We start from the raw sequence: 17,989 nt of genomic DNA on the forward strand, positions 1-17,989 counted from the left end.
GGGGGCCCATCTAGTCCAGCCTCCTGTTCTCACAGCGGCCAACCAATGTCCATTATGGGAAGCCCACAAGCAGCACCTGAGGGCAAGAGCACTCTCCCCGCCTGCGGTTTCCAGGACCTGGTATTCAGCAACATTCTGCATCAGACTATGGTGGCAGAGCCCAGGGCAGCAAACAAAAGCACTGAAAACTTAAAACATCATAAAAACAGACTTTAACATACATTAGAACAAAACATCGTTAAAAAGATTAAATAAACATCTTAAAAAGCAATTCCAGCACAGACGCAGACTGGGAGAAGGTCTTTACTTAAAAGGCTTGTTGAAAGAGGAAGGCCTTCAATAGGCGCCGAAAAGATAGCAGAGATGGCGCCTGCCTAATATTCAAGGGGAGGGAATTCCAAAGGGTCGGTGCCACTACACTACAGGTCCACTTCCTATGTTGCGCAGAACGGACCTCCTGATAAGACGGTATCTGCAGGAGGCCCTCACCTGCAGACCGCAGTGACCGACAGTATACAGTATAAGGGGTAAGACAATCTTTCAGGTATCCTGGGCCCAAGCTGCAAAGGGCTTTGTACACCAAGACTAGAACCTTGAACTTGGCCCGGTAGCAACTTATCCAAATGTTGTGATGCAGTTCTTCAACCAAGCAATGCTTACAAAAAATCCATAGATTAGGGGAAAGTGCGTGAAATTAATAGTGAAAATAACAAAATGCATTATATTAGGAGAAACTGCATGCAAAAATGTGTACATTAGTCAAAACTGTATGCAAGCAGATGTTTAATAGGAGAAATTCACAATAAAATGCTGAAGAATTTTCATGAGGCCTTTAAAAAGTGCATATTGCTGCAGAAATGTGGACAACTGAATTTAAGATTAGAGAAATGAGTTTCAAGCACCTCCTAATAACACATTTTTTCTACACTTCATTGGGGAAGTGGGGGGCAGAATTCTTTGCAAAACCCAAAGGCTCATATTTTAAATCAGTGCTTAGGGAAGAAATTTCTTGCTGGGTCTGCAGCTGTTTTGATAGCATTCCAAGGAGCTGTTCAGAAGCTCCCCTACCCTGCTTGGAGTGCAAGGGCCACAATAAGCTCTGCTCCTGAATTCCACCTGAAGGACCAGACTGTGGGCAGAATATGCAAGATGCAAAAAATGCACCTTCCACATAGTGCTCGCTTCCTCCTTGGCTTGCTGTGGAGATGGAGTCTTCTTTTAGCTGCTAATTTGGCTGCTAATTTTCTCATGGCTTGTCACAGAATTTCAGAGGGTTTTTTGGCGGGTTTATGTTTATTGTGCTTTCGTTGTTCTGTTTCATGTTGATTTAAACCTTATTCAGCATAAGAAAGGCTGCATATAAATATTCTAAATAAATCTGGAACCCTCCTTCTGCAGTTCTTCTACCCCCCCCCCAAGGATGGTCCCCAGATGTGGTTGGGACTACAACTCACATTATCCCTGACCAATCATTGGCCATGTTGGCTGCTGGAGATGATGGGATTTGGAGTACAGGAACATCTGGAGGGCCCCAGGTTAGCCCCCCCCCTTGATTTACAAGCTGGGAAAAACTGCCTTCACCATGCAAGGCGGTGGTCTCGTTCCCTCCCTTGGAGCAGGCAAGTCTTCCATGGGAATGACTTATGGAAAAGGCCCAGAGACAGACTACAGACAGCTCCCAGCACTTTTTCAAGCTAAGCTCATAACTTGTGAAAGTGTGTCTGTCTGTTTGTATGTTTATATATATTGTTTGTTACTTTGTTTTAATTTGTTTTTAGTAATGTATTTTATGTTGCTGTGACCTGCCCTGGGACTTACTGGTGAAGGATTATTATTATTATTAAATGTATATCTCACCCTTCCTTCAAAGGAGCCCAGGGAGCCCAAACACTTGTCAGTACTACAACAATACAATTAAAACTCCTAAAAACAATTAAAAACAGCCTTCTCAAACAGTTAAAAACAGCTCGCTAAAGTAAACACCATCTCTCACAACTAATAATTAGAGGCAGATCTTTCAGACATCAAATGCCTGGGTGTACAGGAATGTTTTTAAATTTTTCCTAAAGCTTAATAATGAAGGAGACTGAAACACCTCACTAAGGAGGGTATTCCACAAATGGAACAATGACTGAGAAGGCCCTGTCACAGGTCACTATTAACTGGGCAACCCTAGGGGGAGTACCACCAACAGGGCCTCCTCTGCTGATCATAGAGCCCGAAATGCTGGAGATATATATAAATATATACTTTTTTTGCAGGATTTTGAAACAAATGATGAACTGAAATGTAAAGTGATCAGCTTTCTAGAGGAAGTGATCCATGACCCAGAACTCCTGACTCAAGAAAGGAAAGCAGCTGCTAACATCATAAGGCAAGTGATGGCAAGCCCAGTACAGAAGGTCCTCCTATAGCCAACAGGTCCATGGTTGGCCACTAGGCTGGCAAGTGAACTAGCCAAGGGCAGAGGCGAGTCCCTTGCCATCCTGCATTCATCTGCTGCCACACTCAAAGATGTGTGGTGCAGACTGAGAGCCCTAATAACCCAGGGCATAGTTAAGTGTTGGGTCAATGGGCAGTGATCTGTAGGCTGGGCTTGGCCCACGGGCTACCAGTTGCTACCACTTAGACAAAGGCAATTAGCAGCAATGAGGAGATGCTTGCCCCCACTTTCCCACTCAATGTCAAGGGGCTTCTGGGGGGGGCGATAAATGAAAATCTAACATGTACTTTTGGCTCTTTAGAAGATGGCCCCCTGAAGATGTTTCTGCTGATTTCCCAACTTTATAATTGCATAGAATGAAGTTGACCTAGAAATATCAGCTTCAGATACAGATTGTGCAAACAATGCATCTCAGGCCAGAGTTTGACACATGGCCCAACTCACTTTTTTGGTTTTTGGTTTTAGAATAAATAGAACTGAGGACTTCTAGCCTTTCTTTCCCAGTTAAGGGAAACTTAGCCAGTGCATAAAAGTCGTATTGCAACTCTACACTGCAGTGCTGTCGTTTTTCTTTCATACCGTAGGACCTTGACTCAGGAGGACCCAGGAGACAATCAGGTCACTCTGGAAGAGATTCTGCAAATGGTAACCTTCCCCCCAGCTTCCAACCTCCCTCAAGTGGATCACCATTAAGGGCTGGGTTCATTCTCTCTCTCTCTCTCTCTCTCTCTCTCTCCCACACACACACACACTTTTGTCTACTTTGATCCCTTTGTATTCCATGGCAAGCATTGTCTTTCATTGTCTGCTAAGTGAGTATTTCATGACTGAACGTACAATATGAAGTTCCGTTGGGATTTCGCCTTGTGACTGTGGGCAGTTTTCATATAAACTCCATGGCTGTCATGTGAAGGTGCTACTTTATGGGGAATCCTGTTTGGACCCAGGATGCAGAGCTGGGAGTCTGGGGGTAAAATTCTTCAACAGCCACAGTGAACCAGGGAGCAGAAATGTCTCTCCTGGGTGTGTGGGTGGGTGGATGGTGGCTTATCAAGGGATCTCCTGGACATCTACTAGCAAAAAGCAATGAAAGGGCCCTTTGTATTGTAGAGTCCCACTGAAGACAAGGCCCAGAGGCCAAAACCACTTTGGGAAACCCCAAAGAGCAACTTTGCTCTGTGCAAGAGAGCAAAGGGGCAGGAGTTTTGCACCTTCTTGTGTGGGCAAAGAGGCAAAATTGGTGTGGAGTGCCACGCAGGGGCACCCAAGGCGGAATGGTCAAAGCTGAGACACCAGACTAAGATGCAGCCAAACTCAGAGGAAGGCAATGGTAAACCACCTCTGGCGTGAGTGAATTAAAATGGATGGGAATGGGACATTGTCAATCAGGCAACTACAAAATATTTTATGCAGGAAATGAGAAATTAAGAAGAAACGGGGTTGTTTTAATAGTGAGAAGTGATGTAGCAAAAGCAATTAGGAGCTATAACACAAGGTCTAAGCGAGTGATATCAATGAGATTAAACGGGAAACCTATTAACATAACCATCATCCAAGTCTACACTCCAACAGCAAACACAGAAGAGGAACTGGAGAGATTTTATGCAGAAGTACAGGAAGAAATTGATCACACACCAAAACAGGATGTTCTGATAATCACGGGGGACTGGAATGCAAAAGCAGGGAACAGAGAAGAACTAGAAATTACGGGGAAATGGGGCTTAGGAGAAAGAGACGATGCAGGAGAGAGACTTATTGAATTCTGTGAAGCCAATAATTTGTTTCTTGCAAACACATTTTTTGAGCAACCGAAAAGAAAACTATACACATGGACGTCACCAAATGGTCAAATTGATTATATAATTATTAGCAGAAGATGGGTTGCCGTAAGTTGAAATCAATTTGAAGGCACATAACAGCAACAAACAGCAGACATTGTCCAGAGAAGTGTGGGGAGAATGCAAGATCCTCCTCCTCTAAGTGACACTGAAGGGCAAATCTGATTGATGAGTGACTGCTTTGTATAGCCCACCTGCCTGAGAAAGCCATTAGGTCTCAGTGAGGGTCCTCGGTGACACAGATTGGTGCCCAGTCCCCCCCACGTGAATATGTGCACAGACACTCACCCCACCAAAGAAGAGAGATAGCCACATATGTGAGGAAAGGGGCCATAAGCAAAGCTCCCTGGGCATTTGGTCACTGTCAGCAGACTGGGCCCATCCACACCACAGATGTAAAGTGGTTTACCTATCAATCCTTCATCCCTGGGAACTGTGGGGACTGTAGTTCTGTGAGGGGGATAGGGAGGGTCTCCTAGCAGTTCTCAGCCCCCTTAATGGACTGCATTTCCCAGGATTTTCTAGGGGGAACTCTGGCAGTTAAAGTGATATAAAAGTGCTTTCAAAGTTTAATGTTGAAAAGCCATGTGCTGTCACTTCTGTTTTACTTCTGTTGGGGGGGCCTAAATCAAAACAGATGCTGCCTTCTTTCTCTCCTCCCACATTTTTAGGCTGCCGGAGTCAAGGCTGAGCCCTTTGAGAATCACTCTGCTTTGGAAATAGCTGAGCAGCTGACCCTGCTGGACCACCTGGTCTTCAAAACGATTCCCTACGAGTGAGTCTTCCTGATGGTTCTCTGCTTTCCAGGGCCACCAGCAGATGCATTTGCAGAGCAAGCCAGGCGAGGGGGAAAGGACCCCTTTAGGGGAGCGTTTCCCACCAAGCATTCTCGGCTTCCTGTCCTTGACAATTGAGGTTTGTCATATACAGACTTGAGCAACGACAATGGCAGATGTGCATGTGTGCTCTCAGCCCCCTTCATGCTTGCCTACCACCTTCTTGCCCTGTAGCATGTGAGAACGAGCCTATCCAACTCCACTTTCCCTTGCCCACAAAGGCCCCGTGGAGAAGGGCCCTCAGCCCACACGAAAGGGCCTCTTTCTCTGAGTATTCCACGTGCAGGATGGCCAAAAGGAGAAAGATCTCCACTTGGCAACCCCAGAGGGAAATCTGTAGAAAGGACTGAGCTGATCGGGAACAGTGGCAGGCTTGGGGGGACATGGTGCGGTGCTGGTGATGGGCCCCCAACCTTTCCCAAGTGGGGCAGGACCCAGCCCTGCTTGTGGCAATGGTGACCATGTGCTGCCATTTTGGTGGCATGGCAGCTGTACTCACTGCCTCCCACCAGGCTCCCAGACACACTCCAGTGGTGGAGGAGTGGTGGGGCTTTTGGATGGGAGCTGAGCTTGGCTCCCATCTGTGGTGGCCACCTGCCATCTTAAGTTTCCCAGAATGCATTGCCCCAGCCCATAGATTTGTGGGATCTCTAGACCATGCAGTCAATACATTTCATAGATTTACAGGCTGGAGCATTACATCCTGGATAACTTAAGATGGCAGGTGGCCCCCAGTGAAGGTGGGCTCCTGCTCAAACGCAGCAGCACTGCCTACTGCTGAAAAGCACCCAGGGGCTTGGTGGAGAGGGGGGGTTGGGCTGGTGAGTGAGAGGCCTTTCTGAGCCTCTGGGCCCTCTGGCCAGTCCCTGAGCATGACTAACCCTTGGCTCCAGGCCTGGAGCTGATCCTGACCCTTCTTATTTTCAGAGAGTTTTTTGGGCAAGGGTGGATGAAGGGTGAAAAGAATGAGAGGACTCCGTACATCATGAAGAACACCAAGCACTTCAACGATGTGAGTTTGGTCTGGGTTTCGGAACTGGTTTGGAGGAGCCAGATACAACAGGGATCACTCCCAATTTGGGGCAAAGGGAGTCCTGGTGGAGGACACTGCAGGCAGATCTGTCTCTGTAAGAATCTAGAACAGCTCTCCTTTTCAGAAGGGCAGCACTCAGTCACAAGAGAAGTATGACTTTTGGTAGGATTTCAAAGTGCCTGTTTGAAGTGATGCGGCTGAAATGCTTTGGTGTTTGTTTTTTTCAACAAATGACCCTTGGTGGGGGTTTTTTTATTATGAATTACAGCTCATCAAGAGGTTCACTGCTATCATTTGGGTTTTCATTGCATTACATGCGTTAATTGGCTTGCCAATGCTAGGATTTCTATGTTACTAATAAAACTTTTTTTTTGAGTGGCCAATGTTAATAATGTAATTATCGCTATCTGTACTTTTCAGTACCTCATTTCTCTCTGGCCTCCGTTTACAATTCTAACCCCCCCCCCGTCGTGTGTGTGTGTGTATGGATGTATCAGCAACTCAGGATAACACTTCATGCATCTGATAAAAACGAAAGGCTTATGCAACAAAAAATTTGTTAGTCTGTTGAAGCAAAACCAACAAAGATTCTTGTGCCACCTTAAAGACCGACAGAGCTCCCCCTCTGGAAAATATATAGATTTTAAACTCTACCTGATTTGTTTACAAATGTCCAGTAGGTGGCAGCAGGAAGGACGTGATGGATGTCCCACTGTGGGTTATTTTTTAAAACTCCCACGGGGTGTGTGTGTGTGTGTGTGTGTGTGTGCTTTAGGAGGGAGGCTTGCAGACTCTTGCTGCACCTGCTGGACGTGTAGCCCTGGGCACGTGCCCCGGAGATCCACCTCGATGAACATTTCCTGGCTCTGCTCTTCTCACTTTTTCATGTTTGAGCTCAGGATGGCTATATGATAATTTTGAGCTGTCTGCAAGCAGTTCTAAAGGCTGGTGGATGATAACTCCTCTACTCTACTCCTCCTCCTTGCAGATCAGCAACCTGATAGCCTCCGAAATCCTCCACAACGAGGACCTCACGGCGAGGGTGAGTGCCATTGAGAAGTGGGTTGCCGTGGCTGACATCTGCAGGTGCCTCCACAACTACAACGCAGTCCTCGAGATCACCTCTGCCTTCAACCGCAGTGCCATCTTCCGCCTGAAGAAGACATGGATGAAGGTGTCCAAGCAGGTGGGGGCTGCATACAGGAGGCGCACCCGCCGTACGGGGTGCTTTCGCCATACCCCATGGCAGAGCCCGTCTGGTGCCGAGGGGTTGCCTGGCACAGGCTCTGCATGTTTCGCGTGCACCCATTCTCTGTCACTTTAGACTCTGACATATTATTTACATGTTCCAGGGTGGAGCAACAACATAAAGCAATGTTTTATTTTCTTTAATTAAATTTACATGCCCACCTATTAATAACCTTCTTTAGGGACAAAAACAGGCATTCATACAATATTAAAAATTACAAGAATTAAAACAAAAATGAAAGTCAAGGGAAGACCCGTAGCATAGGGGTAGAGCATCTGCCTTGCAAGTAGAATGCAGCTTTCTATGTTCCAATAAAAATAAAATAAAATAAAAAAATAACAGCACAAACCTTTTCTTTTAGCAGAGAGAACAAAGCCATCTTCATCGTGGCAGAGCCCACCCTGTAAGAGCAAGGGCAGAGATTTGTTTTAAAGCCACATTAAAACAGCCACAGTCTAGGGCTGATGTGAAACCCAAAACTACTTTAAAGGCTTGGGTGAATAGAAAGGCATTCCCCTGACACCAAAGAGACAATAAAGAAAGCACCAAGCAAGCCACTCTGGGGAGGCGGTTGCGGGCCTGGGTGCCGCCACCGAGAAGGGCCCCTCCTTTGTAGGCCACGGGCGCATGGATCAGGGCCTCCAAAGAGATGCAAATATGGGGGAACTACTCCAAATGATGGCATGCATCTGGGTAATTCGCGTGGGGTGAAGACATCTCCTGCATTTGGGTAATTCGCGTGGAGTGAAGACATCTCCGCTCCCTCTCCGCTGTGCACAGCAACATGCAAATGTGACTCAAAATGCAGCATGGGGGTGGGGCAGGGCAGGGCCTTGCTGCATTTTAAGCCGCTAATGTGTATGCTCTCTGTGACTGTGCAGCCAACCCCCAGGGCAAAAGCAGAGAGAGTTGCTGGGGCCATTCTTTGCAGCCCCCCCCCCCCACTCAATCCAATTTCTCCTTTCACCCGGAAATCACCTGGCCATCCATTTAAGAGCCTGAACTTCCTTCTGAAACTGATAGCTGTCATTATTCTGCCTGCATATGCTTGTCAGACTCTGACCTCCCACCCCGAGAACGTGTTTCTCAAAACAATTTTTTTCAACTTGTGTGGTGGCGAAAGCATGCTTCAGCCCAATTGCCTTTGTGAGGCTGTAGGGCTGCAGGCTCTGATTCATCAGTTGTAGCTCAGCTTCAACAGCCAACCAAAATGTGCCCCCCTTCCCAGATGTTCTTAAATGATTCCAAACCAGCTTTGGAATTTGCTGGACTTCTGAACTACGTTGACCAGAATGCCTATTTGATTTTAAGAGGGCTTTCCCTTTCAGTACCTTGTTAACCATGTGCCGAAGCATGTCCTTGGCATCATTCACAACAAGTGTCTTTAGCCCAGATTCCTCTTTCTTGCCACAGTGTACGCTTTCTGCCTATTTCTTTCCAGACAAAAGCTTTGATTGACAAGCTGCAGCGGCTGGTGTCTTCAGAGGGCCGGTTTAAGAACCTGAGGGAAGCCCTGAAAAAGTGAGTGCTGGCAGCCTCTGTCCCTCTGTGCCCGCTCCCTGTGCCTTCATGTGCAAAACGTGGGGCCCTGCATGATGCCCGAGGCATGTGCGCGTGCCCACAGCCACAGTGCCACAGCATGCCGTACCTGTGGGCACCTCCAGAAAGTGCCCCTTCCAAGTAAGATGGTGGCCGACATCGCCAGGACTTGAGAAGGGCTGGCTCCCTCTGCTCGAAGCCTCTACAAAGGAGGAGGAGGAGGAGGAGGAGCCAAGCAGGTCTCCTTTCTTGCAGGCTGAAGGCGTCAAGCTTTGGGTCCCCAAAGGCACAGATCCTGGTGCATGGAGCTGGAGGAAAGGGCCTCAGTCCCAGTCATCCCCTCCAACTGGGAGAGGGGTGCTCTGGCTGGGTGCGGAAGGTGGATGCCATTGCATACAGATCGGCACACAGCTTCCCTCCAGCCCCACCCGCTGGATGAGCAAGGGGAAGGGAAGGGAACCTAGCTAATCTGTCCAGCATGGCGCTGCTAAATGAATGGCTTGGCCTGCGCGTCAAAGCCAGAGAATCTCAGAAGTTCCAGATCTCTCACAGATTTGCCCAAGGGAGGAAGGCCTGCCAGCCTTGGGGCTCATTCACACAGATTTCAACGCTTGATGCTAAGGGCCTGCACTGGAAGGTACCAGAGTTGGCGTGATTCTACTTGTGGGGCTTCTGTTGGGCCAGCTCATTCACACGTAAAAGCTGCTATGGAATGATGAAGCTGCCCATGTGAACATGACCAAAGAGGAAACTCTGGAGAAGGCTTCCAGGATCAGGCAGGGGGTGTTTACCTTCTGGTCCTTTCTGGGCTGAATGTTGTGAGCAGGTGCACTGCGGTGCAGCAGCAGCAGCAGCAGCAGATTAAGTGGCATGTGCCACATGTGATTTGCCTGAAAGGAGCAGGCTGCTTCACTGCTTTAAACCCCAGAGATGTCAGGCTTGGTAAGAAATAAGAAAAGGTCCTCTATTCAAAGAAATACATCGCTGATAGGGAAAGCAGTCTCCTACTAACTAACCAACTAAGCAGGAGGTGCAATAGCCAGGCTTGGACATCGGCCCCATGCTAGATGAGAGGAAGACAAAGGGAATGTGTCTCCTCTCGCTTCAGAGGTCTGCAAAGAAGGAGGAAGGAGAGTTTGGAAGGAGCGGTCAGCTTCCTTAAGGGTATCAGTTTAGACAGATGGAAGACAGGTAGAGGAGCACAGGTGAAGAGAGGCACCCTAGCCACCTTGGAGGATCAGTCTCTGTCTCCCCTCTGGCATGCAAACCACCCAAACTGGAGTTGCCATTTCCCCCACCGCCAACAGCCCCATCAGGTCAAATAAGCGGGGCATCTTTTCTCCCTTCCAGTTGTGACCCGCCCTGCGTCCCGTACCTTGGCATGTATCTAACAGACCTGGCATTCATTGAGGAGGGCACTCCCAACTACACTGAAGACGGCCTTGTGAATTTTTCCAAAATGAGAATGGTGAGTTTCCTGGCCCACTTTTGGGAGGGATAAAGGGCAATTCATGTCTCTATGGCAGCCTTTCCCAACCAGTGTGCCTCCAGATGTTGTTGGACCACAATTCCCATCTTTCCTGACCATTGGCAATGCTTGCTGAGGCTGATGGGAGTTGTGGTCCAACAACATCTGGAGGCACACTGGTTGGGAAAGGCTGCTCTATGGATTTCATAAGCCTGATGAGCTGTCAAGACTCTGCCTGACAGAAGGACATGCCACAAGGATGTAAAGCGCCTGCCTGCCCCACCTCCACCGAACCCCTTCCTTTCTTGAGTGTTTTACCAACGTATTCCCAGGAGCAGCAATATAAGCTTTGGTTTGTTTCTCTCCCTGCACAGATTTCCCACATTATCCGAGAGATCAGGCAGTTCCAGCAAACGGCGTACAAAATAGAGCATCAGGAGAAGGTCGGTTCCCGGCAGACCCTTTGGGAGGTCTGGCTGGCTTCCTGCATCCGCCACACCGCGGGTGGTGCGCGTGTCTGGCAGCTCACCCTAACCAGACTTCCCCAACCAGGAGGTCCTCCTGTGTTTTGTTTGGCAACTTCTGTCTGCCTGGCCATGCTGGCTGGGGCTGATAGGAATTGTAGTCCAAAATATATGGAGGGTCCCAGGTTTGGGGGAGGCTCTCCTAAAGACTTTGGATTATTATTTTTTTAAAAGCCAGAACTGAGGCTTGATGGAAATACCTTGGCATGAGAGGAACTCCAGAGGTCTCATGGCCACTTCTGGTGGTGGGTGTTTGGAGTGTCGGGCGTGGTGACCCTGTGCCCCGGTCTCTCAGATGGTTAGCAGCAGTGGGGTGGCTGATGCTCCTCACTCCTCCGAGCAGCAGCAAGTTCCAGGAGTTTCCTGAGCCTGGCTTCCTTGGCATTGGAGAAAGCACTGGAGATGCATGGTCATGAATTAGGCAAATACCTGTAGGGTGTAAGTGGAAGCCGATCACATATGTACTCCTAGCAGGGTGCAGATTTACTTCTCAGGCCAGCCCTGCACTTAGGCAGAGTGAGACAGCCACCTCAGAGGCCTGGAGCTGGGTCCCCATGCAACCCACCCTGCACCCCTAAAGTAGCCACCAGCAGTGTCGAAGTCAGGCGCATGTCCAACCGGGATGGCTTCTGCATGTGGGATGGGGGCCATCTTGTCCTTTGCCTCAGGCAGCAAAATGTCTTGTTGCTCCCTGCCCAGAGAGGCACTCTGTACCCCAACAGCCCCCCTTACATTTACTCTCTCAGATACCCGTTTATTTGGGTTGGGCAGCAGGTTGTGCCCCCTTCTCCAATTTCTCAGGCTTTCCCATTCCAGACATTCATAAGAATATAAAAGGAGCCTGGTTGCTGGATCAGGCCAATGGCCCATCCCAAAAGCAAGGCCTGAGGGCAACGGCAGCACTCTCCCCACAGGTGAGTCCCAGCAGCAACCAGTATTCAGGGCCATCTGGCCTCCAGCTGCGACAATCTCAGAAACTCTTTCCTAAAAAACCAGCTCCGCCAAGAGAGAGAAACCAGCTGTCTGCGGTGGTTCAGAAATGCTGCCATTATTTTGCTGAATCCCTTGACTCTGGTTCAAGCCTTGCTTTCCTGAGGCCAGCGAGTCTCTTTCCAGTAGTCAGACAGCAAGCGCCACAGCACGTGTCCTGCCCTGGTCTCCAGCAGAAGCAGAGCCGAGCCCTCTGCCCCGTTCAGCGTGGCCTGTTTTGTTTCCCTTCCAGGTCACCCAGTACCTCCTGGACCAATCGTTTGTGATGGATGAGGAGGGTCTTTACGAGGCCTCCCTCTGGATAGAGCCAAAGGTGCCCGCCTGAGTCCAGGGCCACCGCCACAGCACCCTTGGGATCTTGCCGTGTAGTCCATGTATCATATTGTACATAGCAGCTGTTTGTTTCATTTGGGGAGCCCTCGGTGCACTTCCTTGTATGTGCTTCTCCAAGAAAACTACCCTAAACCACCACCCCCTCCTCCTTAGGATCTGGCTAGCGATTTTTGCGTTGTCCTGAGTGAGGAGTGTGGCATAGGCCACTTTGTCGACTGCAGTCCTGGTTCATATTAAGTTATGTTCTCTTTGTTGTTGATTCTTTGCGTGCGCACACCGGGGTGGGGGGGAGGGATTGAGGGGGCGGCAGGGGGGAATGCCATACCTGCATGTGGCATATCAGACAGAGAGCCCCTTCTCACCAGAGGAACGGCTGTTTCCTTGGTCTTTGCAATCTGGGCATCCGTTTAGCCATGGTAAACTGAGCACACACACACTCCAAATCATTTTAACCAGCCACTGCTCAAACCCAACACCAGTCACTTACAAAGGCAAAGCAGATTCTGGAGGGGACAGAAGACCACTCTTTCCCTGAGAAGCAGCCCTTCAGCGAGAGACAGCAAGCAAGCAAGCAAGGGAACTTCCCACACTGCTGACTGATTCTTCCGGGGGCAAGACAGAGAGAGAGAGCGCTCCTGCTGGTTGGCTTGGAAGAGACTCTGTCCCACTTGGCTGCTCAGCTGACACACCTCCTCCTGTCACCTAGAGCCTCGGAAAAGCAGGTTCAATCTTGTGACGGCTGTGGCTCTTCCATAGGCCGAGGTGGGAGGGTAGATTTGGGGTGGCAGAGTAAAAGCGGACGGATGGACGGACGGGTCTTTCCATGGGAGATGTGCGACTCTTGCCTTGTTGCAAGGCAACTCCCTAGAGGGGGCTGTCTATCCCCACATAAATGGGTTTGGAGGTGGGGGCAGAGAAATGCCATTTGGATTTCCTGCCTCAGCCCCCCCCCCGTCTTGGATCCAGTCCTGAGGGGGAGGAGACAGGCAGACGAACCAAACCGTATCTTTGAATATTTTTGCTTCATTGCCCTTCTGAGAGGCTTGTGTGAATCCGCTCCTCCTCATCTGTAGACTTTAGTGACTCTTCTTCGTAACACAATGTAGAATTCGGGGGGGGGGGAACAGCCAGGTGTTTTTATTACATGTACTGTAATCCTGTCTAACCACTTGCTAGCAGGAATATAGTAATGTACCGCTTATTCTGTGAATATTATCATGTATTTTTACATTGTACAGGATATAAACCCAGGTGAATTTTTGAGTGGCAGGCATGCTCCACCGTAACGAAAACCAGAAAAACTTTTTGCTGTAAGCAATACCCACTGGTATGAGAATTATCTTTCAAGACCTAAAATATTTCGACTTGCAGCTTGTATGTTTGGGAAAAGGGAAATTTCCATTTTTGTAAAAATATATGTTTCCTGATTACCTCTTGCTAATAAATCTATTCTATCTCAGGGTGAACAACGGCTTTGCAAAGATGTCTTTTGGACCTGCATGTTTCAGCTGTATAGAATGGGCAAATTAAAGTGGGGGCGGATTGAAAGAGGAGGGTAAAGCTGTACTTGACAGATGTGGCCGCATGTGGTGGCCATTCAGCTTCAGGCATGCTCAGAGGAAACAATTACTTGGATCCGCTCCAGTCTGGCCTCAGGCCTGGCCACGGCACTCAAACTGCTTTGGGCGCCCTGGTCGATGGCATTTTTCGGAAATCGGGGGAGCGCAACCCGGCTGGGGGCGCAGAGCTTCAGCGTCTCTGCTCATACCTCCAGGGCCGCTTCCAAAAAGCAGCTATGGGGGGCTTCTGTTCAGCACCATGGGAGCTGCCTTGTGGCATTCCACAGGGTTCCATCCTGTCCCCCAGGCTGTTAAGCATCTATGTGAAGCCTGTGGGAGCTGTCGGCAGGAGATTTGGAGTAAGGCGCCATCAGTAGGCAGATGATGCCCAGCTCTGCCTCTTTATTCCAGCTGAATTGGCAGAGGCAGCTGAGGTCTTGAACGGGTGTTTGAAGACTGATGGACTGGATGTGGACAACAAATTGGTACTGAAAAGACAGGGGCGTTATGCATCCAGAGTTCTCATGCCCAGGAAGTGGGGAGATGGCCTGTTCTGGATGGGGTTGCACTCCCCTGGCAGGAGCAGGCCCGCAGTTTTGGGGTGCTCTTGGATCCAACAGTGTCACCGGAGGCTCAAGTGGCCTCGGTGGCCAGGAGTGCCTTTTTCCAACTCTGAAGGGTTTGCCAGCTTCGGCCCCTTCTGGACAGAGAAGACTTGGCTACAGTGCTCCATGCTCTGGTAAGTTCCAGATTGGATTGTGCAATGTGGTCTACATGGGGCTGCCCTTGAAGACGACTTGGAAACTTCAACTGGTCCAAATTGCAGCAACCAGATTACTGGCTGGGGCTCCATTTCAGGGCCGGTGCCATTGGGCACCACCCTGCCTTGGGCCCCGGCACCCACATGCAAGCTCCACCTACCTACCTTCCGTGATCGGTGGCAGTATCAGCTCCAGACCCTGCCACGAAGAGGGAGCTTCCAGACACCCCCCTACTGCTGTGCAGGCTCGCAACAACTGCCTGCACAGCCCACCTACCTCTCCTTTGATGTAAATGCTAGTTGTGCTGTGGGTGCATGCGTGTCATCAGCCAAGAGGGCGGCCTAGGCTTCCCTAAGGGGTTGATGCTGTAACACTTCAGGTTGTTTTGGGTTACCAGAGATGAGAATGCGGACCAAAGGTTTGCTTACAAAGAGTTAAAATTTATTGAGTCAACTTACAAGCATTCAGCCAAGTATTCCCAATAAAAGTGGATCAGTCCCACCGCTCTGCAGTAGCGGACGTCAGAGACTGAACACCCATACCGGGCACAGGTCATGTTTATATAGCATAAATCTTGGCACATATTATTAGCCTACACATGAAGTTACATATATGATTAATGAGATTACACACTTTGAAGTAACACATAATGACATCTGTTGCATATAATTGGCTGTTCTGACCTTTTCACAGAACACCTTCAAAGCAGACTAATTGTTAGAAAACTATAATATCTTTCTTGGAGCACCTTGACATCTTCCCTTGGCAAACTGCATAGCTACCATCTTTATCTCCATCGTTGCTAACAAGCAACTCTCATCATTGACCGTCCTTCGACCCATCCACCTGCATCCTTGAATCTATGCCTATCAGAGCTCCTTTCATGTCTTCAATTTAACAAGGTGCTTTCCAGCAGCATACTGGGCAAGCCATCATATCCTCATTAAAGCACCTAGATTAGACTGCAGGTGGTTATGAGGTGATCTGACATACCCAAAGATGCTGGGGCCTGAAAGGGGAATACAAGCCTCCAGGCAAATCACAACTATATTGATTATATTGATCAGCTTAAGGCTATTATAGCTTGCTAATACAATGTGCTGGTACAGGGTATACAGATGCCTCCGCCATCATCTTGGTTGATGGCACGCATGTGTGCTACGCACATGCATCCCTGCCATCAACCAACATGGCAGAAAGGGAATCAGCCCTTTAGGGAAACTTCGGCTGCCATCTTGGTTGATGGCAGGCTTGTGCCTGCAACGCAACCAGCATTTACATCAAGGGAGAGGTACGTGGGACCTGCGCGGCAGTAGGGGTAGTGTCTGGGATCTCCCTCTTGCAATCCGTGGCAGGGTCAGGAGCTGACGCTGTTGGAATATATGTGGTTCAACTCCAACTTGTGGGTTGAGGCTGCATGGGGTTAAAAGGGTAGCTAGAGAGGAGACCTCCTGATTGCTGGGCTAATACCTATCCTTTGATCTCCTGCTGTCTCTCCCTTCCTACTAGACTGATATGCAGAGGATGTTGATCACATCTCCTTCCTCCTTCTTTCTCTTGAGAGGGGAGTAGACATATTCCTTTGTCTCTCCCTCTCCTCCAAGCATGAGGGCCAGCACTGGGCTCAGTGTTTGCAGCTCCAACTTAGCTAGTTAGCTAGATATAGGAGTCTTTCTTATCAAGCATGTGCTTCCAGAATAAAGTAGTTCTTTCTTATTTTAAAGCTTAAAGTCTCTGTCTGACTAATTTGCAGGGAAGGTAGAATCTTAGCAAGGATTTACACACACACGTAAGCTCGCTCAGAACTCTCTGTTTGCTGCACGACTCTCCACAGTTCTCCGAGAGACTCTGCCACGGATAGTGAAAGGGAGTGCTACCCACCTACCCACCCTAAGGAGGGGCCCTTCTGTGGCCCCTTGAAACCCAGGGGCCTTTGGCCAGGGCCTGACCTTGCTGCCCTCTGGCGCTGGGCCTGCTCCATTTAGATCTGCTTATACAGCCATGAGAGTGGCTGTATGCTAGAGCCAGCATGGATTTTTCAAATTTGGTCGTGTTAAACTGAAAATACCCCCAAGCCATTCTGCTGCTTCTCATAAACTTATTTCAAACAAAATCTTACAAACATATAGTTGAACTCAGAAATGCTTGCTTAACAACCCTCTATGTTTTCATGGCGAGACACAAAACACACAGAAAGAATCTAGAGTTCAAAGTCTAAAATGAGTAAAATAATCCAGACCCTTGTTGGATTTTTTTCTGTCAGCAGTCTCACAATTTGCTGAAATTAATTAAAAATCAGCTATGTTCACAGAGTACCTATAATCCTGACCTTGCCCCATACTCTGACCATCTTCTGCAGTTTAAAAGTTTTTTTTAAATGCCTGGCTGATTTGTAATTAAATTAATAAATTTAACATTGGACTCTGATAGCATGGGCATGCTCAGTAAAAATCAAAGGTCAGCGTTGTAAAAGCCAGACTGACAGCTGTTTGGCTTGGCTGATCAGGGCGTCACACCCTCGACAGATATTTATTTCACTTTAAACAGTTATGGCTTCCCCTAAAGAATCTGGGACTTGTAGTTTGTGAAGGGGGTTGAGAGTTGTTAGGAGATGCCTTGTTCCCCTGACAGAGCTCCGGTGCCAGAAGGGTTTAACAGTCGGCCTCTTTTCTGGGGACTGCTGCTCTGTGAGGGAATGGGACATCTCCTAGCAACTCTCAGCCCCCTTCACAAACTGCACTTCCCAGGATTATTTGGGGAAAGTCATGACTGTTTAAAGTGGAACAAATGTCTGGCATATATGTGGCCAGGGGAAGCTTTGGTTTCAATCTGGGTGGTCTGCTGTCAAATAATAAGGTGGGGGAACCCCCCCAAATAATGAAACTGTTAACAATGCTTTCCTTTTGGAAAGGAAAAGGGCTACCCACCCAATCTCCCTATTCCTCCCCCGATGCCCCTCCTTGCTCACTTAACTCAATAAGGATGCAAATATGAAAATGGAAATGGACTGCCTTCAAGTCGATCCCGCCTTATGGCGACCTTATGAATAGGGTTTTCATGGCAAGCGGTATTCAGAGGGGGTTTCCCTTCCCTCTGAGGCTGTGAGGCAGTGACCGGCCCCAGGTCACCCAGGGAGCTTCATGGCTGTGTGGGGATTCGAACCCTGGTCTCCCAGGTCGTAGTCCAACACTCTAACCCAACTTTTCCCAACCAGTGTGCCTCCAGATGTTGCTGGACCACAACTCCCATCTTTCCTGACCATTGGCAATGCTGGCTGAGGCTGATGGGAGTTGTAGTCCAACAACATCTGGAGGCACACTGGTTGAAAAAGGCTGCTAGTCTAACCACTATGCCACCCTGGCATAGGCAAAAATGGGCACAGTAATCAATGTGAGTTTGGCCCTTCAGGCCAGTTC

General features: G+C 48.8%; 1 protein-coding gene across 3 annotated transcripts in view; it reads left to right on the forward strand.

The window, feature by feature from the left end:
- RASGRF1 (Ras protein specific guanine nucleotide releasing factor 1) overlaps nucleotides 1–12,530 on the forward strand; it is a 68,102-nt gene extending 55,572 nt beyond the window's left edge. For all 3 annotated transcript variants that reach the window (XM_061595596.1, XM_061595597.1, XM_061595598.1), the window contains exons 19-27: nucleotides 2,262–2,374; nucleotides 3,028–3,088; nucleotides 4,953–5,056; nucleotides 6,045–6,129; nucleotides 7,139–7,336; nucleotides 8,841–8,920; nucleotides 10,289–10,406; nucleotides 10,781–10,849; nucleotides 12,153–12,530. In XM_061595596.1, coding sequence (XP_061451580.1) covers nucleotides 2,262–2,374; nucleotides 3,028–3,088; nucleotides 4,953–5,056; nucleotides 6,045–6,129; nucleotides 7,139–7,336; nucleotides 8,841–8,920; nucleotides 10,289–10,406; nucleotides 10,781–10,849; nucleotides 12,153–12,245 — 921 coding nt within the window. In that variant the 3' untranslated portion in view covers nucleotides 12,246–12,530. The remainder of the gene's footprint in view (nucleotides 1–2,261; nucleotides 2,375–3,027; nucleotides 3,089–4,952; nucleotides 5,057–6,044; nucleotides 6,130–7,138; nucleotides 7,337–8,840; nucleotides 8,921–10,288; nucleotides 10,407–10,780; nucleotides 10,850–12,152) is intronic.
- The last annotated feature ends 5,459 nt before the right edge of the window (nucleotides 12,531–17,989 follow it).

This window comes from Rhineura floridana, chromosome 14, assembly GCF_030035675.1.
Source record: "Rhineura floridana isolate rRhiFlo1 chromosome 14, rRhiFlo1.hap2, whole genome shotgun sequence".
NCBI classification, from domain to species: domain Eukaryota; kingdom Metazoa; phylum Chordata; class Lepidosauria; order Squamata; family Rhineuridae; genus Rhineura; species Rhineura floridana.